Here is a 23,372-nt window from a genome sequence, read left to right on the forward strand (position 1 = left end):
TTCAAGAGAACAATATTCTAAATTAGTCTTCTAAAATATATACAACTTTTTTCCCAATAGATACAAATTCAATACGAACTAAATGTGTAAAAAAAAACTTTACCAGCTTTAATTATCACTTAACTTTATACATATATTTATTTTCTAGGCGCAATAAGTTCTAATCAATATCATATAATATCCGTATATACCATTTATAATTTGAGTTCATTCAAGGCCTACGTTTGCATTTTACGCTTTTAATCTATGACAAGACTAACATCCATATTTTAAGTACCGAAATATTCGTTCATTCGAAGAAAATATGTGTATGGGCTACATTATTACTTGTGGCAATCGGTTATTCTCATAGACATTCAGTGCAGTTCCGAATCAAATTGAGGAGAGTGAGTGCAGGAACGGGCCTTCTACTTGCCTGGCTTATAGGTACACATGGTTATGGTATATTGGACATCAAGAATAACTTGCACATTCGCTATACATATATTTTTAGGCTTTCTTCATTACGATGAAATCTCTTAATAGGTGGTTTTAGTGCATACATTCAATGTATAACTTGTTAAATTCTTATCGGATTATAGTGTGGGGGCATATATCTCTCAAATCGGGTAGCTTCCGTTTCCGGTTCCAGTTGTCGTTGGCTGGCCGCAGTTCAACCAATGGAATCCCTGGCAATCCGCTGGCCGTACACTTAATCTATAAATCAACTTGACTCGTGGAGCTCATGGATCTCAAGTGAAGATCCAATACAGTGGATAGCATATCCTTGGGGGCCGAAATGGAGCGGTATCTATCTGGAGATGATTGAGCGGGGTGTGTCTGTGAGAATGTAAGCCAATCCAGAAATTGTTAAAAAAGAAAACGACAATTTTGGTTTTTGTTTCGAGGTTTTTAAAATGTTTGTGTATTTTTTTCAAAGAAATTTCTGTATGTTCTTGTTGGTTTCGCTTGTTAATGCTCATAGTTTTTCTCATCGGTTGTTGCAATTTTTACAATATTCGTAAATATAACTTGTATATAGCTTTATTTATATGTATATATATATGTCTGCATATATAGATAGAGGCGCGAGTTCTTTGTTTTGTTTCTTTGCCTGTCCAAATATTGTAATTTGCTAAACACTTTTAGCATATTTTAACAAGTTTGTTTTTTTTGGTTTTTGCTTTCCATTTCTTTGACTGCCTTCTGCTTTGCAAACGAAGATAAATATTTATGCAAGTTTTGATTTGGAAATCAAGAATCTCAGTGAATCCAGCCTTCAATGCCACAACTGACGCACTTCAGCAACCCATTTGAATTGGAAATGCTCTGTATCGTTTGACATTCTAGAAACTGGAAAATTTTGAGAGCCTACTTTCGAGGGAAAGTGACCGCTCAAAAAGTTTACATTGTCAGTTAGATTTTACTATTTTTTAGATTTAGAAAAATTCGTCTGTCATTTGATTAGAGTTAAATTTTGCCTGCAATTCATTTAGGTTTCAATATAGGTTCATTTCTTTAAAACATTGCACAAATTTCGCTACAAAATGTTTTCTTCTTTTTATTTTGTTTGTTAAAAAAAGTTATAGAAAAGTGTTTTTTTTGTTCTTGATTTTTATGTTTTTTTTTTCATTAGCGCAAATGGTGTTTTTGTTCAAATTTTGTCGTTGCCCTTCAGAGCTTTCTGTCCAAAGTCAAGCAAACAAAGGGAATTATGAAACTCGACTTAATATTATAACGTAGAAAACACGCAGAGCTGTTGACTTTGTGTTCCTGCCTTTGTTAAGTTATACTCACAGTTGGTTTATGCAGTGGAGAAGAGTTAGAGTTAGCATGGGAAAGATCAGAGATGGCGTGGTGAGGCGAGGGATGGGATTGGATCGGATGGTGTATTGATAGATCGGTTAGAAGACATCACGACGTTACGAGTTCGTTACAGTTGAGAAAAGGAAAAAACAGGGTTTTCGATATGAAATTAAATTAAAACCGAGCACGGTTCAGTTAGCATTGGTCGCGCAGACTTTCATTCGACTTTCTATATCGTTATTAACGTTAACTAGGCAGCAGTGGACATATAGAGGAATAGACAGTTAGACAGATAGATAGATAGTAGTTGTTGGGTGGTTTGGTTGGTGGAGACAGAGCGGATGGGTTAAAGCTTGCGGTTGCTGTGGTGCCAGGAATTGCAGTTGTTGCACTAACTTCAACTTAGACCATTATGTTCATATATTAATTTATGTTACGCTTAGCCAGCTCAATCTTTAGCTTTTGTCTAAAACTTTGCTTGAATCCACGCTTGATTTGCTTACATTTAAGACAATTGTCTTTGCATTTAGCTAGTTTAATTCATATGTATAATTTATTTATAAATATATATAGTAATATATATAACTGTTCCGATGCTGAACTGTTGATGCTGAACTGTTCTACATCGTCTCCTGTTGTTAAGAGTCGTCTTCCTTCGCGGGAGCCTCCTGCGATGTTGCTGCTGCTCCTCCATACTTCGTCCTTTCTTCCTTTTTTTTCTTATATGTGTGTGTTTGATGAAATCTTCTCCTAGCTTCTTCGTCCAGCTCTTCCTCCGCTTCGTCTCTCATATAAATATTTAATTTTATATTTCTTTATAATAAAATTATATTACTTTAGATTTGGTTTTCCTTTTGCTTTAAGTACATTAGGTATTTATATGTATGTATATATATAGTTCCTTCATATTTATATTTGTAATAGTAATATTCGGTTTACTGGTTTTGCTGCCGCTTAAGTACTAGAGAAATCTGTTGCTGTTGTGTTTTTTTGTGGCGTTTGCATTGTTAAATGTTAAATCTGCTCGTACATATATTAATATATAGTCAGATCGCCGTGTCTGGTGTCGCTTAAGTTTGCTACAAATAGTGCCGACAAAAAAGCTGCCTATCAAGGACCTTTTGGACTGCGGTCCTACTGGTCCTCGTACAGCCCCCAAAAATATGCCTCATCTTCTGCTGCGCGCCACATTTTTGGATTTTAATTTAATTTTATATCGAAAATGTATTTGTAGTTGGTTTTGTTTTTGTTTTTTTGTAATTTTTATTTGTTTTATTTTTTCTTTATATTTATTAATTTTAAATTTAAATATAATTTAATAAGAAGAATTTGTTGTTGTTTGATTTTACATTATTTATAATATATATATGTTGTATTTATAATATATTTTACTTCTTGTTTTTCTGACATGTCTGTGTGTGGGAGTGGGTGTTTATGTGTGTGTTCTGTGTGGGTGTGGTGTGTGTGTATGAGAGAGGGCTTGTGTGTGTAGAGTGTGTGTCTATATAAACTTTGCCAGTTTGCAAAAATTTCAAATATTTCTTTAACAGTTTTTGTTTTATTTGTATTTTTATTTGTTGTTTGTTTAGCTTTTATTTTTATTCTTTCTCGCAACGAAATCGACAAATTTTTCTTTATACTTTAAACACAATTTACTAGCTTACAGATTCGGGTTTTCATTTATTTTTGTAACTCGAAAACTTTCAAACAAAATGCAGCCGCTGCGCGCCGAGGTCGCCAGGTGGCGCGCTGACCATCATTGGTGGCGCCATCTATCGGCAATACTGGTGGATCCTGCTGCTTCTTGCTTCGCCCTCTGCTCGCCCTTCTTTATGCTCTTCAATTTGTTTAAGTGTAGTGATAGACTTGTTGTTCTTGTTATTCAAAACGATAACATGCGATTCTTGTTTGTTGCTGCTGGTTGTTGTTGTTGTTGTTTGTGGTTTTAAACGGTGACTTCATTAAGTATGCTGTTTTGGTTGTTGTTTTTTTTGTTGTTGCATTAAAATTATGTTGTTTTTTTCGTTTAACCTTTTCTCTCAGTTTAATGTAATTCTTTCTTTCTGAATTCTGGTTGTTTCATTTTTTGCTTGTTTAAATTTTCTTTTGCTTTTGCATTTTTTTAAGTGTAAGTTTCATTTGTTTTAAAGTTTCTTAAATGTTTTTTGCTTCTTATTCTTCATTATGTTGGTTGTTTTTTGCTTAACTCTTTGTTGTTGTTTGTTGTTTTTCTTTTAAGATCTTTTACTGGGGTCCATAGCAACAGCGTGGCGCGATGTTATTGCGCACAGCTACAGTCTTCGTCAACATCTTAAAAAAATAGAAAGGCTTAAAAAGAAATAATTTAACGCTTCACTTCGATGTCATCATAGTCACGAATTCTGAAAAGATAGAGAGGAAATGTGAATAAGTATAGGGTTTTAAAAGGAAATTTTTTTCAGAAATATATGTAATATCTTAAAAGAACTCCAACTTATAGGTGATTCTCATCAAATAAACGCTTTTAGTAACTACTAACATCAAGGTATTATTACTACATCAAAAATTCCAAATGCTCCCAATTAAATACTTCAAATTATATATGTCCCAACCACTTAGGCACCGAGTTGACACAAAATACAAAATTCACACAACAAATCAAGTATCGAAAATAGCTGAGCGCTGTCATTAACCTTCTACTAAATTAAGACGCCAATTAATCAATAGCAAACGAGCATTACACTATGGCTGCAACAGCAACAACAACAACGGCCACCTAATCAATAAGACAAACGAGCAAGTCACGAGATGTCTGATGAAAACACTTTGCCGCACAGCATACACACAGCCCCCGTCGAATCGAGCGTGTGTAGCCAAGGAAAATTTATTGAGTGCAAAGACTCAGACAGTCAATCGCCAGAGATTATGTACTCTCTTCGGTTCCCCATCCGAAAATAGAAAGCAGAGGATGCTGCCTGCGACGTTGGCAGCGACGGAAGCAGAGTGCAATAAAGACGTTGCCTCTTGCCGCATTGTTCGCGAATTGATGGGTAAAACGGGATATATGTGTTCAAGAGTCTACACTACAAAGTACCTTGCAACAAAAAACATTGCATACCTTAAATGCATCTCCCAAAATTGTTTTATATAGGTTTAGCAATACTATCTACACAACTATTTATCTTTTGTGAAAAATATTGTAGTTTAGAGATACATTATATAAGGATTCCAGCTCTTATAGACCCTGTGATATTTCAAAACTTTCTATCTTTTGTGAAAAACATTGTAGTTAAGAGATACATTATATAAGAATTTCAGCTCTTATAGATCCTGAGATCTATGTATTTTTTTCAAACAAACTAATTTTTTTCTTTCTTCAAAAACCATATACCCTTTTTTTCTACATTTACCCTTTTACCTACATATATCTCTTGTAAAAAAGAAAACTTCAGCATCATCGACTCAATCAATAAGGAAGAAAAAAGAGACGAGGAGTAGCACAGCCAACAGATGAACTGAAAGTCGGGGTCTTCCCGCCTGTATTGGTGTCCCCAATTTATCAGGTGTTTGCCTGTTTCTATTTTTAAAAGGAGAAAAGAAGAATTCTCGTCCGCTGCCTGCATCTGTTCTTGTTGATTGCACATCTTCGTCTCCCTGTCTTTGCCGTTGCCTAGGGTGATTGCATTTTTGAAATATTTAAACAAGAAGACAAGAGAGGGACACGAAAAGACATAGATAGGACAGGCAAATTGAGTGGGCGTGTAATTGGGTGGATTTCCTCGGGACCAATGGTCAAGAATTTATAGGTAACATACATATGTTTGCCAAAAGCAAGAAATAAATGTCTTTTTCCGGGATTGCAAAACCTAATTTGACTACAGGACACTTTGGTCAAGGGTTTATAAGTATTATGAAGTCGATTTATGATAATATTCAAAGTTTTACCTTTACTTTACTAATAAAGTTTAATATTTCTCTAGGAGTTAGTTTAACGTATGCCCAAAACTTAATTTATGAGCACATAGTTCCTAGCAATTTCTACTTCTCAGACTTCAACCAATCTATCTAATCTTTTTTCTAGCTTAGCTTACATCAAACTTAAAAGTCCGGCCCTAGAAACGTGCTTATCAACCACCTCAAACAATCGATTGCTATATCAGGAATATGGGAACATTTAACCTGACGTTTATAGGATTATTATTCCAGTTAGCACCACTAAAAGTGCCAAACACACCTTTGTTAATAAAACTAAACCATTTCGGTAGTCGTAAACGGCTTAAAAATAAAATGTTATTAGCTAAAGTTCAGGCAACGCCCGGAAAAGGGCTAAGCCGTATGCAAAATATACAAGAATCGAAATCCCCGTGGGGTCGGCCTTGACATTTGCCCACATGCAAATGCCCAAGTTTCACTTCTTTGATTAAATCTTCGTCCTAAAACATCACTGCCCCCACTTGGGCCACGCCCCATTAGCTGACCAGTTATTTGCACTGAGAATAAAGTTAATATATTACCATGTAAGAAAATATTGGGTAAAGCACTTCTGTAAAAATAAATATGTATGTATTTCTTAAAGAGAAATATCAGATAAATATAGTCTTTATCATCAAATATTTGATGTTTTTAAATGTTTACCGCTAACATATTTGTATACTATTTTATCATATATTTATATTTTTCTTTTATTTTTTGGTGTTTTTATATCCTTCTTGTTTATATAATTTTTTTGTTCAGTGCTTTTTCCTTGGATAATAGGTTGTTGATGACCTTTTGTGGGCTGGGTTTTCCCGCTGTTAGATAAGACTATTAAAATGAAATTAAGCCCGATCGAGTTGCAACTTTTCCGGTCGTCTCTTGGTCAACAAAACATTTTAGGCAAATTTTCTTGGATTATATATTTTAGAGACCCACCAGCCCCCGATTTAGCCGCAATACCCCCCTCATTACGTCGTTTGGCGTTTTTGTGGTTCTGCTGTTTATCTTTCGTCGTTTTGTTTACATTCGCCAAACTTACTAGTTCTATCTTTGCTAAGGTATATTATTTTCTTTTTTTTTAGCTAATTTTGGAATTCATCTTCCTCACCCCTCTCTGCGCACACACATTGGGATGTGTTCATTTAATTTTCCTCGCCCCTGTGCTAATGTTTAATTTGTTGTTCTTTGTATTTTGTTTAACATTTTATTTGATTTTCGACTGGTTCTTCTTCTGGCTCTCGCGTATCTGCCGCCGATCCCTTTGCACAGCATTTTTCTATCTGGCACTTGGCCAAAGTAAGTCTCATCTCATTCCCATTCCCAAACCCATTCCCATTCCCATTCCCATTCCCATTCCCCAATATCTTTCTCTGCATATTCATTGTTTGCGCCATATAATTTTCACTTGCAAAATTACCGAAGAGTGAAAAAGTGGGGGGTGTTGTTTTGGGGATGGGAATCGAGGGTGATCGGGGGTGATTGGGGGTTATACCCGGCACACTGTATAGCCGGCAAGACAACAATAAAGACTTTGGTTAATTGGCAATAAGCAAAATGGCAACAATGCGCATTTTATATTTACGTTATGCTGATTCCGCTGACTGAACGAAAAAACACGGCCAAGCGAGTGAGATTCATTCGCTCGGTCAATGTTCATGCCATCCCCTATATAACACCCCAATTTTCCGACCCCCCAAGTCCCCAAAAACCCTCAAACCTCCCCAGAGTCCCCTAGATAATGTATGGGGAAATTAAAGAATATTGCACAATATTTATATATTTTATTTTAATTGTTGTTTCCCATTCTTACTGTTGCCGTGCGCCGCGAGCTGTGTGCTGTTCGCTGTTTGCCCCGGCAGGTTAATCATTTAAGTGTGGAATTTACGCGCGACATTTATTTTGGCTTTTAAAAACATTTCAATTTTGGGCGGCAGAAAAGTGGCGAAAGGCATAAAAATTGCTGATTGGGAGCAGGCACAGGAAAAGTTTAAATGCCGAGTGATATATGGCAGGGGAATGATAATTTGGAATGTTTTTAAAAGGCTGGATTTTATTTACCATTTAATGCATTTTTTTTTAGTAAACTTATTCCGAAAAATACTGGAATAAGTTGGACAAATCATTATCACCTGATTCTAAACTACTTGAGGTTTCTGCCAAATCCACCTTCCTCATAACAATTAGATACTACTATCTGACAGTTTAAAGAACCATTACAAATACCCCACTTCCTTGTTATCAACTAATCCTACTTTTCACACCCTTTATCAAGAATCTATTAACAAATTTCACTGTAAGTACTTTTAGGTAATGATTATAAATGTAGATCATTATCCTTCAGTTCGCTTTTGTTTAAACTTTTCCTTATTTTTATGTATTTTGTTCATAAATTACTTGTGATTAATCTATTTGATCCGAGAAATGCCTCGGCGGCAGCCAAAAACGATTTCTATTTGAACTTGAAGATCAACATATAGTCAAATACATATGTAGGTGGAAATACTGTCCGATTTTAATTGCTACTTTTCCCGGTCTCTATATAGTGTGCCCAAGAACAAAAGGAATTTCGCGCAGACCCATGGGAGTGGGAGGATATGCCCTGGGAGATCTGTTGAAAACTTGAGAGGATTTCTGTTCCATTTTCTGTTTTATTGTTTTAGCTATTTTTATATTCCCACTCTTTTTTTTCGCTAGCCTGTTGTTTGCTCAATTGAAAAATCAATTTTCAAGCAATTAAAAAATTACAAAGAACACAAAACACGAAAATTTCAAATAAAAATGCACTGCACATGGCGAGAGATATTTGTTTTATATCTGTCTCTCTATATCTTTATATATAGATACATACGGCTAGCACTGAAAATAGGTATTACTATAATGAGTCAGGGAAGGGGGCGCACAGAGATCTGGTTAATTAGCAAAGCCATATGACACAGCCAAGTGCCAATTGTGACTCAAATGCGATACCCGTGATTCAATCTCTGCCGCTGTTGTTTTAGTTTCTCGACAGGTGCTATAGACAGATTCAATTAGGGTCCAACACGCGACCCACAAAAACACTCAAATATCTATCCATTACAGCGTAATGTAGCGTAGGTTACGCCTTACAAAATCAATACGTCGATGCAGATTATTGGAAAATATTACCCATATTTCATCACTTCATTATGTACTAAAAAAACCTTTTAAAATGCTATTTGGTAAAAGTTATCTTACTTTTTCTCATTCTGTTTTTAGGTACCGCCGTGTGTCATGAAAAAATTACCAGTTTCTAGACTGCTTCTTCATGTAGTTAAATTTTTTAGGGCAGTATATTATCCGTTAAAAGTTGTTATACCTTTTTCAAACTAAACAATCCATAAACTTATTTTTAGATTTCTTTGATCTATTTTAGAACTTTCACTACATTTTGTGGAATTGCTGAAAATAAAAGGTATTTCCTTTGAAAAACTTTAATATTCCTAGATTTCCAACTAAAACCGTATAAATTTCGAGACTACGAGACTACTATAAAGACCCTGGATCTCAGCATTTACAATAACTTTGGATCTGTAAAATTGCCTTTGATTGGTTTTAGAAACCTATCTCCGAGATTACTCACCTTCGTAATTGACCTGACCGTCACCATCGATATCAGCCTCACGGATCATCTCGTCGACCTCCTCGTCTGTGAGTTTCTCGCCCAGATTTGTCATCACGTGACGCAACTCGGCCGCCGAGATGAAGCCGTTGCCGTCCTTGTCGAACACTCTGAAGGCTTCCCGGATCTCCTCTTCGCTATCGGTGTCCTTCATTTTGCGTGCCATCATTGTAAGGAATTCTGGGAAGTCAATTGTGCCGTTGCCTGTGCGGAAATCATAAAGAATAACAATTAATTTCGTTGCATACTTTGTGGGTGGGATTTCGGGGATTCCATCTCCCCACCACCCTCATACCATATACCATACCATCAATTTAAATTCATCCCCGGAGCGTTATAATAAATTCAAGTCAGGGATAAAGGCACCCAGCATTTCTCATCATTATGGCCAAGTTTGCTCTCCATTTTGAACGCCTTATATAAAAACGAGAATACCCCGGGGCTGTGTACACTACTTAAAGCTTTTCATCGTGTTGCCTTTTCGACGTTGGCAAATCCCTGGGAGGTGGTGGGTATATAATCGAGCATATTTTCATATTTGCCTAAGCCCCAAACAAACTTTTCTAGCGGGGCCCAAAAGACGCCCGCGTGTGTGGACCACCCACCTTGTAGAGGTGGAGTACGAGAGATAAGTCCGCCTAATCCCATTTCTGTTGAATCACTCTCTCTTATCTAGCTCCTTTATCGCCTGGCTCAGCCAAGTGGAATGGAAATTTGTTAAAGAATTTAGCCAAACATTTTCCTGAGGTTATCCTCTAAGTGAAACGCAAATGAAGTGGTCCCACCGAAATTCTTGTTATACTAATTGAAAAAGTTTCGTTCGTCGGCTTGACTTGGTTTTAAGTTGAAAATAGTTCTTATTTTTTGGGTGTGGAGAGGGGTAGGGCGCACATAAAGGCAGCAACAACTTTTGGCCTTAATTGTTATTGACTGACTTTTTCAAGCCATCCCGAAGAGCAGGCGGGCATGGCCAGAAGAGCCTTTTGTCCATAAAATGGAACAGAACAGTATAAAATGTTTTTCAGTTTTCCGTTTTCTGCTACCCTCAAAACCAAATGGAGCGTGGTTCATTGTGGCTATCATTTTGTTTCTTGTGAATTGAATGTGTTTTTTATTACTTTGCTGGAAATGGTTTTTCTGTGGAGAAAACTTTCAGTATATGATTGCTAGAAACGCAGAGGTTCAAGCTCTTTTTCAACTTTGGCAAAAACAAAAAATGCTCTCCCAGGGGCAATTTAGATTTAATGATGGAGATAACATGTCAGAAACTTTGACCCCAAAAAATAAGTTTCATAAAATAAAAAGGAATGAACTCTAAAACACTCAAAGCCCAAAAGTAAATAATACGTTTCTACTTTATGGCGCCTTGAAAATATTTGGTTTATAAAACGATTTAATTGATTCAGCACTCAAGTTCAAATGAGCAGAGAAAATCTGGAGGCAATTCCATTTCAAAATAATTTGCACTCAATTCTTAAACTTCTGGGGAAAAAAATTAAGTACAATTTGGGCTAATTTAAGTATTATTATTATTCAATATGACCGCATTGAAAGCCAAAAATATATATTTCGAAAATAGCCCGAGAACATTAAATAAAATATCGACGGGTGGCTTTAGTTCATTCCGATTTGTGTTGCGATTTCGATTTCGGTTTCGGTTGTTTGGTTGCTTGTTGTCTTGCCTCCGTTTCTGTTTATGATTCTATTTAAAACATTTGACGCGATTTTCTGTTGCTTTTGGCTTTGTCGATAGGATTTCCCCAACCAACCAAAAAAAAAAATATAAGAAAAAAAAACAAATACCAAGGAAAGCCTCCACCACCACACACAGAAAAGTACATATTGGTATGGGGCGACAGACAAAAGCATTGAGAAATTTGTTGCCATTTTTGTTAGACGCTTCTTAGACTGCCCCGAACGAACGACTTTGACGAACCGGCGCAGCCCAATTATGATAATTATGATGTTCATCGCGCTGCCGATGGCGATTATGATGAAGGCCTGTGTCTGGCGGGGGTTTCGGTTTCCATTACGTTTTCCTGCCAATCCCGCCCCCATCACTCCCACTCCCCCTACCCCTTCTGCCGATTCGCAACGTTGCTCGCAAAATTTTGCAGACAATTTACAATTTTAATAAGTTTTTTTTTCGCGCGCAGTGGCATTGCTAAATATAGTTTGGGGGCATTTTCCATTGCTCTATAGAAATGCAGTCAACATTTGTACAGTTCTAAATTTATTGCAAACCAGACAAAATTGCACGGTAAGGGGTTAACTCCTTACAATATTACTAGCAAGCGTAAAAACATTAAAGAAAGCTTTTTTCCTAGCTGTAAGTTAAATTTTTTTAAAATTTGATGTCCTCAGAACGGTTTGAGAGAACCATTCCATTGCTATATAGAAATACAGACAACGTTTGCACAGGTCTAAATTTATTGCAAACCAGAAAAAAATTGCACGGTAAGGGGTTAACTCCTTACAATAGTACTTGCAAGCGATAAAATATCAAAGAAAGTTTTTTTTTCCCCTAGCCGTAAATTATTATTTCCTAAAATTTTAAGTCTTCATAACTGTTTAAGATAACCTTTTTAATAATTTTCAATTTTTAATGGAATAGAATTTATAATTCTAGATTTGGTTAACTTGTAATCTTCATTAAGTGTTAGTAAATATACATAACTTCTTAGTACATATTATTTAAGCTGTTAAAAATAAAATGTCTACTGTAATGTGTGCCTCCTAATGGATATTTCCAGAGAAAATAATACTTTTCCTTTTGCTAAATTTCATTTATATTTCTGGACAATCCCATTGGTACCCCCTCCCCCTGTCGACAACTAATGCGGTCGTTTGCATGCAGTTCAGATACTCAGAAGCTGGCAGTTTGGCCATCGTCAACTGCCTGCGACGAGACGCCAACAAAATTTTAAGTAATGAATGTTTAATGTTTCCGTCAGATTCCTGCCTGCCGTGGATTCCTGCCAACGTGAGTGTGAGTGGGCCATGTGAGTGGGTGATTCGGGTTGCCAAGTTAGTTTCGGCCAGCAAATGCATTCCTTTGTGGGATCGTAAATTAGAGGAGTCCGTCATCAGCAGGGGGAACAACTTTATTTTTTCAAGTAATTTAAAATACTAAACGCTGGAAAATAAAGTTGCCAAAACATTTTGCTTTCCACTCAATGAAAAAGTTTTGCACATATGCAAATTCCAGCGAATAAAGTTGGCAAAATTGTTGGGGGCTCCCAAGTGGCGACCCCCTTTCGCCATAAAGCAAACTACTATTTTTAGCCCTGATAAACACGGTTAACCCCCCCTTCTTCCCCGTTTGTCTAAACCCCTTTGCTTTTCCTTGATTGCAACACTTTAACGTTTGGGGGAAAAAAGAAGGAAATTGTGCGAGAGTTTTCAGGGCGCCTGCGCTCCAAATTCTGTGCAGGACTTTGCAGATTTTGTCCTGGATATTTTCGACAACATGCGCATAGCATTTCCACGTGCAAGCGCAACAGCAGCAACAACAAACCGAGAAAAACTCGCAAAGAAAATGGAACAACGAAAACAAATACAAATTGGGCGGGGACAGTTACAAAACTTATAAAAAACTGAGATAAAAAGTTATTTTTTCCAGCTAAAAGTACTTGTTACGCACCCTTTTTGAAAAAAAAGTACAAAAAGATACAGGAAACATAAATAAATAACTAAATAATATCTAACACCTTAATTAACTTCTAAACTAACATCTTTCAAGGAACTAAATAAACTAAAATGTTTGGTAACGATAAAATATCCTTCAAAAACAAACAAATATCTTTCCCTTTTAAATTTTCCAAGTGTTTAAAATAGAGTGCAAATGTTTTTATTTACTCCACACATTTGCAGCAATCTAGTTTTCCGTCAAAAGGTGAAAAACCTCACGCTATAAAAATGGGCGACACATTTTCAATTTTGCCACATTTTTGGCGCGAGGCGCCTGCCGCTCGATTTCCTCTCGCAACAGAAATATAAATGGATCTTCTTCGTCTCCCGAATAAGTTTGTTACACTAAAACTTGTCCGAGATTTTGAGCTAGGCAAACAACCACCTTTACTCGAAAATTCAAAATAAAAAAAATTAAATAGCAACGGAAAACAAAAAATTCTGACAGCAGCGGCTGCCAAAGACAAGATACGGGAAAGAGCCAAAATATTTTAGTCATCTATTTTTAATGCCTATGACGTGTTTTTGTTGCATATTTTTAGCCAAGAAATGATTTTCATTTTTTTTCCACCCATTGTTTGTCGTACAAATATTGGTCTGATCTATGTCTGTCTGCGAAAAAAGGAGAACGGAACGAGTAAGAGGGATTAGGCCCAGAACAGCAATAGATTGGGGTAAACAAAATTAGAAACCTCGGGATCGGGTTAGTAGGGGATCACGCGAGTGTGTTTATCACTGGTACCGAGCGGAACGACTGAAACCATAGCAAATCAGATTATTTGCACATGTAGCCAAAAAGCTTTAGAGTCTGACTTCATCAAGTCGTATAATTTGTGGCTCTAAATAAATGAAGGGCATTTCACGTTCCTACAATTTATATGAAGTTGTTGAAAATAAAGACAGAGTACTTAAAACGTCTTTCGTTTGCTTTAAATTTTAAATTCTTCTAACCATTTTCAAAATATTAAATCATTCTTTAGCAATGTCCGCGAATTCTTTAGCAGTATACGCGAATTCTTCAGCACAATCCTCGAATTTTCAAGTTTCATAAGTTAGGTTGTGAAAACATCGCTGGGCTGACTTGATATTTATTATAACACACCAAAAGATTTTTGATCTCATCAATTCTTTCCCGGTTTTTGCATTTTTCCCCAAACTTACCGTCGGCATCAACCTCGTTGATCATGTCCTGCAGCTCGGCCTCTGTGGGGTTCTGGCCCAGGGATCGCATGACTGTGCCCAACTCCTTTGTTGTGATGGTGCCATCGCCGTCTTTGTCGAATAGCGAGAATGCCTCTTTGAACTCAGCGATCTGTTCCTCTGTCAGCTGATCGGCCTGTAAGAACACAAATGAATACCGCATTAATTAGATGCACAACTTTGAGATCCAGACACACCATTATCAATTGTAATTAAACCTTTCTCTACAAATTGTTTACAAAATAAATATTACAGCTATTGACTATTCTACTCGACCCAGGTGGGTTTTGTGAAATACTTTTCAACGAAATCTCGATTGCATTTCAATGTCAACATGGAAAACTACCAAAGAACACAATTAGGGACAACAAAAGACGAAAAAGGAGAACAATTGTGTTTAATTTGAATAATTTTGCGTATTGTTTGTTTGTCGCAAGGCAAGTCGCCCCAGATACAATTGTATCTGTATCTATGCACAGGTATCTTGAAAAAAGGTGTTAAGTTTCCGCTGAATCAACAAGATCTGACGTCAGCGAGTGAATAAACATGAGGCCAGGGAAGCTCTGAAGTAAAGAGGAGTGGTACATGAGAACCGGCAGTAAGACACCCAAAACCAAAATTTATTATTGTCATGCGAGTGATGTATATGCGACAAGAGACGTGCCAGTTGTCAGGTTCAGGAGCCGGTATACCCGCTATAGCGAAAAACGATCCTCAAAGTCTAATGTTCTAATGTTCGAGCAACAAAACCAAAACCGGGCGTATAAAATTCCCGTTTGCCTGTTATTGTTTTATTGCACATTAATGTTTATTTGGGCAACTCGCTCTCAACTCACCGATAAGCTCAAAAATTTAACGAGTATAATATAAGGCCTGGTTTGACTTGCGATAATTATTATTAATCATGAAGCAAAAATGCAAAAGCAAACTTTGCCTGCGTCAGAGGGTGACTTATATATATATTAATTTGTTCAAGCTGATAAGTGTTGAAAGATGGAATATGTAGCAACAGTAGTATAATAAACGATTGTTTGTCTACCGATCCTATGTAATTACAACTTAATTTGCCTCATTGCATAAAGGCATCTATCGCTCCCATCTATAGTTATTCCAATTAAGTGGTGGTTCGAGATCACCACAGTTGAAAACAAAGCATGCCGTTGTGAATTTCCTGAACACGAACCCAATTCCCCTATCTAATCACTTTGGTACAACCAAATTAAGAACCTTTACTTGAAGGCCAAATCGTATTCCTTAAAAATCACACGCAACCTGGGCGCTCAGACATGTTGGCCAACCTTTATGGACAACTTCCGTTGGGTGGTACAGAAACCAACTTAGTTAAAGCCAAATCAGCAATTGGAATTGGAATTATAGCGCCCTGCTTGACCTTATCTAATCGGGGAATTTCAGTAAATTTAAACAGCAAATAGGAGTTCATTTGGTTTGCTGCCGCGTTGGTGGCACCTGTTTTTTTTTTCATTTTTTTTACTGTGCGTTGGCGTTCAATTGAATTTGCCCAGCTTATCGCCTCGGTCTGAGCAGATAAAACGCTTTTCAACTGGGTTATGTCATTGGCAGGCGTGACTAAGCCAGAAAGACCTATCGAAGTCCAGATCCACGCTAAAAAGCAGATTGAAGCTCTCTTTAAATGGCGACAAATGCAAACGACAACAGACCCCACCCACTGATATCCATTAATGGCAGTGGCAGTCATTCGAGGGGGTTCGATGCCTAATTGGTAATCCATTTGTATGCACAATCAGACGCCCACGGCATCCCGAGAAAGTTTACATATCAAGGCAAACACAGTGCCTTCCGAAATTTAATGCCTTGGAGCAGGACTCAAGCTGGGCGTATTTATCAGGCTAATTTTATTATTTTTATGGCGGTGATTAATGTGCTGCAAAATCCAGCTTGACCTCATAATCAACCAAAATACATAATTCCAACTTAGCTAATCACTTATGATTATGACAAATATTGTGTATTTTAAGTTTAAGTTACTAAGTCACAAATTTTATAAGAACTCAAAAAATATAGTCATATTGTTCCCAAAAAAAAATAGTTCATAATCCTCTCTACGTTTTTTTTGGACCCTAGTAGTTTCTGTGTACTGAACCATTTTAGGGTTTAACAGTAATGCGAAACTTAATAGATCTACTTACAGATCAAGCAAATATTTTATTTCAAGAAATTTACAATAAATTTTAAACTATAATTGGAATTTTTCAAACCTTGAGCCATTTAGTGTAATTTTTTAAAGAATTTCTTTAATTTCTAAATTAAGGCTTAGTAAAAAATCTCTACATACTTTTTCAATATTTATAGTTACTGTGTACTGAATAATTTTTGAGTTAAACATTTAAAAAACAGTACATTATATGATTTTCAGTTTTTGCATTATCCCAATCTTTATAAAATTGCTCTTAAAAAATTTTGACTGTGAATACAACTCCAAACCAGTCTTAACTGGAAATTTATGTTAAAGCCAAGTTTACCGTTGTATTGTCCACTCTTTTCTTTATTTTTTTGCCGGTCCCAACTGGTTTCGTGAGGTTTCAAGGGGTTTAGTTTGGTTTTATGAATGACGATCAAGTTTGGTTTTTGGGTACAATTTCAGTGCATCCGAACCGAGGTTCAACCAACTGTGCTAACTGACCCAAAAGCCAGTCATTTGCCATTTTTAATATGCCACTCACATCATCGGGGGTATTCATCATAAGCCATACATATGATCGATGAAGTCAGCCCAAGAACACAGTGACTCATTGAAATTTATATGGATGTTAGCTAATTTCCCAACGTAAAACAAATGAGAGAAGATATTGTACTACAGAGATTGCTCATAATTAGCCCAGCTAAAGATCAACAAACTTTGAAGATCAGTCAGCAAAAGCAAAAACCCTTGGCCAATGTTTGTTTTGGGCCAAGTTAGCAGTCGAATCACAGAAACAAATTGGGCACGTACAAAACGATGCGATATATTTTAATTAAAAGCTGTTTGCATTCTGCGTAAGCTGTAAAAATCACTAATTAAATTAGGCGACGCCAGATGAGGCTAAAAAGAGGCGGACGTTGTTGGGTGGGGCGATAAAGTGGGTGTGCGGTTTTCTTATCAAAAGGCGCAGGGAAAACCAAACAGAAAGAGAAGAAACCGAAGAAGAAGAAGAAGGTGCCAGAAGAGGGCGACAAGAAAATTGGATTATGTGGTTAAGCGGCGTCTAGCAGGAATTTTTCTTACTCTTCACTTGCAGCTTTCCCCGTTCCCCGCCATTCGCCTGTGCCGTTACAATAAAATTCTTGTGCGAAAAGGCAAAGTGGAACAGGCAGCCGCCAACACACACACACACACTCATCACTCATATATACACGCATACGAATACCGCGAGCCGAACGAATGAACGAGCGAAGCGGACGAACAAAGACGAAGGCGAAACAGCAAAATAACCGCAATGCGGCAAATGAAACGGTTATGGAAGAAAACAACAAAAGGCAGGCGTCGATAAAAGTGCCAAGCGCAAGGCGCAAAAAAAAGCTGAAATACTGAAAGAAACGGAAAGAGAGAGACGCAGCACAAAACGGAACTGATAACGAACACGAAATAATTGCACACAGAGAGAGACGCGAAAGTGTGTGAAACGGTTTTGGCGAGAGAGAGAGTGAGCGTCGAAACGGTTAAGATGAGCGGCGAGTGCGCAAGTGGGCAGAGAGCAAAAAAGAGAGCGCACCGCGAAATTCCGCTAAAGAATTTTTTCACCATTTCCATGGGCCGTGCCTAACCTCAATTTTTGCGGCCAAATGTGCGGTAAATAAAAAATACAACCAGAAAGCGAACAACGAATGGCGGGGCAAGGCGGAGAGACCGATAATGCCGGCCCCGGCAACTTTGTTGTTCATCAATATATATTTGTGCATATAAACATATGTATATATTCACGCATTTTCCACTGATAAGCAAAATGGAGGGGGGCTTTTTCTATAATTTGCGGGGATCTTTGAAAAATTGCTGATAAAAGTGCCGATGGCAACGCGCATGTGTGTGTGTGTTTGTGTGTGCATAATGCTCAACAAATTGGCTAAAATCACATTTGATTTATGATCCTGGGCAAGAGGGAAACTAGGGAGGTCGGAAAATGAGGTGTTTGCTCGAGATGCTGATAAGAATTTCCACTTTTCCACGCCTGATTGGGTTTCGAGGGGTTATTTTTCGGACGTCATGGAATTATTATAGGGCGAACCCGATCGAGAGTCAACATTCCGTGTGCGACAGCCTTGGTAAAATAATAATTTTGACGGTTGACGTGACAAGTGTGTAAATTCTTACTACTTGACATTGCTATTTAATTGTACTACTTGTTTTCAGCGACCCCCCGGGGTAAAGTTCAGCTTTTGATACAGCCAAGATGGTTTACAATTTTTAAAAACCGAATAGGTCTACCCATAGTTCATGCAACACTTTAGGAAAATTACAAACATAAATTATAATTTAAATGTATTTTTGAAGTCAGCAAGATCATATTGCCAAATTCCTCTATTTTCAAATGGATAAACTATCAGTTTGCAAGGAAAACTATTAAATGCCTTTCGTTTACAATGTAAGTATGAACATTTCCGAAATCAGGACTATAAACTATCGTGTATTTGCTAATGGGTTATAAACTACCATGTTCTTGGGGGTGCATTACGCTCCAATTTTTTTTTGGTAAAACAACGATATTGGGTTGTAGAAAAAACCAGTTTTTTCTACCCGTAAGCATGATATATTTTTGGGGTGCGAAATGTAAACGAAATTCCCGGGGACAGCTGCTTTTCGACGGGGTGTTTGGGGTGTATACACATACATATAGGTGTGTGGAAAGCCGTTAAAACCATATAAACAACATCTAATTGGAAGCCATTCGCCCCCGTCCCGCTCGCACCCATGGCAATTGCCCTGGGGGTCGCTGTCTGACTTTGATTTTTCGCAAAAACTGTGGAAATTTCAATGGAAAATGATGGCCGCACGTTGTGTAAACAGAAAATAAAGATGCACATGTTTTCCCCAGCCATTTTCCAGCCCCCCATAAACTTACCATTTTTGTAGGTGTTTTTTTTTTTTGTTGCTAGAGTGACGAAGTTTTAATCCGCTGCGGCTACTGCTGCTGCTGCTTGGGTGTTGGTATGTGTGTGAGTGGAATTACGGAACGCGCGGTAAACTTAACTTTTTTCTTTTACTAATTAACACACTGCAAAAGAAGCAAGAAGAGAGGTTTGATGGGGATTACTTTTTTGGGGTCGGTCAGCTGGAAGAAGAGGAAGAAAACTGCCAGCTTGGTGAGGTAAAAAAAAATCATCATAAAAGCGTCCAAAGCAGCGACGCCGACACTTTTTTTTTCCTCGCCGTGGCAGTTTCTTAAATTCTGTAGTGTTGTTGTTTCAGCCGAATTTAATACAAATTTTCGCCTTGCGTTTCTTTCTTTCGGGTTTTTTTTTCATTATTTCTTTTTTTTTCATCTATTGTGCGAAATATGCCAAACACACGCGCGCACACGGCAGAATTCTCGTTTTATATAGTAGATATGTGGCGGGGAGGCGCTAATACATATAAGAGTTGCTCGGATTTGGTTTTTATAAAGATATTGGTTTCATTTTTTTTTTTTTGCTCGTTGGTTTGCTTGATTATAAGAAATGGGCTTTTCCGCGAAACTTTCGCAGCTCCTGGTCCTTGGGTGGTGGTGTGGCTACAGCTCTAAACTGCTCTATATGTACTATCTGGTTCTGTTCTGGCAACTCACGATCCTAGTCTGAATTTCCGTCCGCAACGGTCGACGAGTCAAAACTTTGTGGGTGTTCGGAATAGCTGCGTTGCCATATATACGGTTTTATTTTCCCCGATATCAAGCAGCAGCAGCAGCGACGGCGCTCTCTCTCGCGCTCTCTCCCGCACTCGTTCGTTTTCGTCTCTTGTTTTTGGTTCTCTCTTCGCGGCTTTCTCTCTGTCTTTCTTTCCTTCTCCCTGTCCGGCGTCGCTGGCGTTTCTTCAAAAAACCTATTCGAATCGAACCAACTACAATTGGTAAACATTTGGCCTATGCGAAATTTGTCAGCAAACGTAAGTTTGAAAAGGCTGCAGCGGTGCTCTCTCTCGCCTTTTCCCGCTCTTGTTCGGCGCGAGAGCACGAACCGGTTAAGCTCTCTCCCGCCCGTTATCTTTCCTGCAGCGTCTGCTGTTGCTCCGCTCCTCCCCCCTTTCTTGTAAGTCGAAAATAAATTCGTTTTTAAATTAACGGTTGCGCCGGCGCGTTGATATCGATATACCAGGGCTGCTATCAGTATTATCGAGATCTTTTTTTGCCGAAAATCGATTTCCACGCCGGGGAAACGATTTGATCGACCTAAACCACGAGCAACCGCAGTGTTCTTGAGTAGTCCCAAAAAGTATAAATTTTAATTTTTTCAAAACGTTATATAATAATGATATTAAGAGGATTTTTGGTGGATGAGGTTCGAACTTGCAGCCTCCCCATTGCCGGTTGAAATCACAAATAATTTTTCTTAAAATAAAAACCTACACTGGGCTTGACAAAACTCCTCACAATCCGCGGTCTTACAGAAATCTCTTTCAACTAAATAAAATTCTAATTCAAACTGAATTCAGTTGGCAGGAAATGAATTGAAGTATTGCGGTCTATATCTAACTTTAATCCAAGAGAAAAATAAGAAAAAAATAATTTTATTGACCTTCCCATACCGCATATCGCATCCGTATTCAACTCAAAAGATGTTTTGGTTAAGATGGTATTCCTAAAATTTATTTGGTGATTGGGCTTCTAAAGTACAAAGGCTTTATTCCTTCTTCTCTTCAGCTGGTTCGATGCTTGCTCTTGCAGAAGCCTTTTCTGGATATTCCTTTGTTGAAATCCCACTGGCTGCCTGGCTGGACCTTCTTTCAGATGCCTTTGTTGGATCTTCCTTTGCTGAAGTCCTACTGGCTGCCTGGCTGGACCTTCTTTCAGCAACTATGGACTTCCTTTCTGAACCTATGGTTTTCGTATCAGAGAGGATCATACGCTTGGTACTGTACAGATCCCCGCTGCTGGCGCGCGGATCCCGCAGACGACCCGAAACACTCATGGCGCTGCGAGTGGTGATGTATGTGGTCGTCGGGGGAGGCTCTCCACGCTCGGAGGCCTCCTTCTTGGCCAACTCACGACGCTGTTTCAGGGACAACCGGGCCTCCCGAACCCGCCTCTTGACCTCCCGCTCTTCGAAAGCATCGTCATCGAACAGGGTGTCGGCCACAGGACGCGTCTGTCCTATGTTCTTCTTTACATAGGACTCCAGCTCCTCGTCGGTCATGTTCTTGGTCTTGATCAGCTCGGTGAAGGCCATTTTGGCCTCCAGCTGCTTCGCCTGGGAGCGTTTTAGACGATAGAAGTCCTCTCGCTCGAACTCCTCCAGCTCCCCGCAAATATAGTTGTAGGTATTTTGCAGGATGGGGATAACCTTAAATAAAGTGATCAGAAAATAATTGAAGAACCAGTTAACACAGTTAACAAGATGGTAATTTTAACCACAGACAGTTTTAAATACTAATTTTTTTATATTTAAAGTACCGTTGAAATATAACTATATAAGTTCAAAACATTTTTCAGTATATGTATATACTAATCTAATCGAATGTTAGCCAAGGAAACAAATATTTTTTTGGAATATTAAAGGACCAAGAACACCAAAATCGAATCCCGTTGATAGGAAAATCAAAAATTTTTATTATTAAAGAACCCAAAAATTAAATGTATTATATGTATGTACGATGAATGTCAAACCCATATTTACCACATGCTCCAAGGCGTTGACCCTCATGTTGGTCTGCAGCGAGGCTGCCTCCAGCATGCGCACTTGGTATTCGAGGGATGCGTACGTCACCAAGGCATCGAGTGCCTTCGTATAGCTATCCCTGATCCGCTGAACCTGCATGCCACCACAACTGAGCCCAGCCAGCGGAAAGGCACCAATGCCCTTCTTCTCCAGCTCCAAACAGTTAAGCTTGACGCCCACAATTTTGATTTCCGTTCGGCGGAGATATGCGCTGGCCACATGGCTGTGGCTCACCATCTGCGGCTTAAAGTCGGCGCCCAGGAGATTGGCCTTAGCCATCGAGAAAATGGCCTGCCTCATCAACTCGTCTCCTACGACATCCTGGTCAAAGCGGATGCGCCGCAGCTCCCGCATCTTCATGTCGATGGCGTCCCGCTTCCGCTTGAGGAGACCCACGCCCCTCCTGGCCGCCAGAACACGCTGCTTCATGATCACGGAGTTGGCCCGGGAGGGAAAGACGGGCAGGATGTCGCGTTTGGCCATTGCGGGAAGTTTCGAAAGGGGTTTGGGTCACGATGGGATGGGATAGGGCTGAATTTTGAACTTTTGTTACATCTATTGGAAGGACTACTCAAATGTACATGAGCATGTTTATCAGGTCCACATTAGTACGGAAATTTGTACGATTTTGAGGGCAATCCTCACCCGCCTGTATGGTGCGCAACAGGGCATTAAGGCATATTAATTTATTAATATATTAAATAATATTATATTATTATTAAGATATAAAAAAATTGAATTTTTAGGGTCTGCGCCTTAGTTTCCATTTTCTCCATACTTTAATACACTATCTGAAGGGGTGAGAACAGGATTTCTTTTATTTACCGCCTTATTTTCATGTATTTTGAATTCTATGTAATTTTTTATTATTAATAGAGCTAAATATATTTGTTTGCCAGTTTGTAAAATGATTTGATGATTCATTGTTTTAAATATATAAACGAATCATAAAATATACTAGTTTTATCAAATCCACTTCAACGAACCGTTTTAGAGCTTACCAAATATAAATTTTCAGTTTGAGTCAACTGTGCTTTGATTACGTATGCTTTAAATATTTTTATGATTAGGAATGTTTGAAAAACAACAAGCATTTTTAAAGTAATAGCATTTTATAAAATCTCTCGCTCCCAACTACATTTATTTTTAGCTTTTAGATTTTAAAGTTATAAATTTATTTATTTTTTAAAAATTTGATGACTAAATATCCAAAAGCTTTGTAAACGAAATCTAATTTTGA

At 38.0% G+C, this 23,372-nt stretch overlaps 3 protein-coding genes across 5 annotated transcripts in view; 1 reads left to right on the forward strand and 2 right to left on the reverse strand.

The window, feature by feature from the left end:
- Positions 1-23,372, forward strand: part of LOC108008443 (ribosomal protein S11) — a 145,573-nt gene that overhangs the window by 49,417 nt on the left and 72,784 nt on the right. Inside the window, exon 1 of one of the 2 annotated variants that reach the window (XM_070994747.1) lies at positions 16,083-16,136. The exons of the other annotated variant lie outside the window; for it this stretch is intronic. Coding sequence (XP_070850848.1) covers positions 16,098-16,136 — 39 coding nt within the window. The 5' untranslated portion in view covers positions 16,083-16,097. Of the gene's footprint in view, positions 1-16,082; positions 16,137-23,372 lie in introns of those variants that run through there. 2 annotated transcript variants of the gene reach the window in all.
- On the reverse strand, positions 3,324-20,087 carry Cam (Calmodulin). Of its 2 annotated transcripts, XM_036813153.3 has the most exons (5): positions 20,047-20,087; positions 19,345-19,497; positions 14,231-14,405; positions 9,341-9,583; positions 3,324-4,166 (listed from the first exon to the last, which is right to left on the reverse strand). In XM_036813153.3, the coding sequence occupies exons 2-5, from the start codon at positions 19,345-19,347 to the stop codon at positions 4,138-4,140; spliced, it is 450 nt and encodes a 149-aa protein (XP_036669048.1). In that variant the 5' UTR covers positions 19,348-19,497; positions 20,047-20,087; the 3' UTR covers positions 3,324-4,137. The 2 variants fall into 2 exon arrangements, with proteins under 2 accessions (XP_036669048.1, XP_065719946.1); XM_065863874.2 differs by lacking the exons at positions 19,345-19,497; positions 20,047-20,087 and adding an exon at positions 14,467-14,484.
- Vha36-2 (Vacuolar H[+] ATPase 36kD subunit 2) lies at positions 21,054-22,708 on the reverse strand. The gene is made up of 2 exons (XM_017072596.4): positions 22,091-22,708; positions 21,054-21,757 (listed from the first exon to the last, which is right to left on the reverse strand). The coding sequence occupies exons 1-2, from the start codon at positions 22,613-22,615 to the stop codon at positions 21,098-21,100; spliced, it is 1,185 nt and encodes a 394-aa protein (XP_016928085.3). The 5' UTR covers positions 22,616-22,708; the 3' UTR covers positions 21,054-21,097.

Source organism: Drosophila suzukii, chromosome 2R, assembly GCF_043229965.1.
Source record: "Drosophila suzukii chromosome 2R, CBGP_Dsuzu_IsoJpt1.0, whole genome shotgun sequence".
NCBI classification, from domain to species: domain Eukaryota; kingdom Metazoa; phylum Arthropoda; class Insecta; order Diptera; family Drosophilidae; genus Drosophila; species Drosophila suzukii.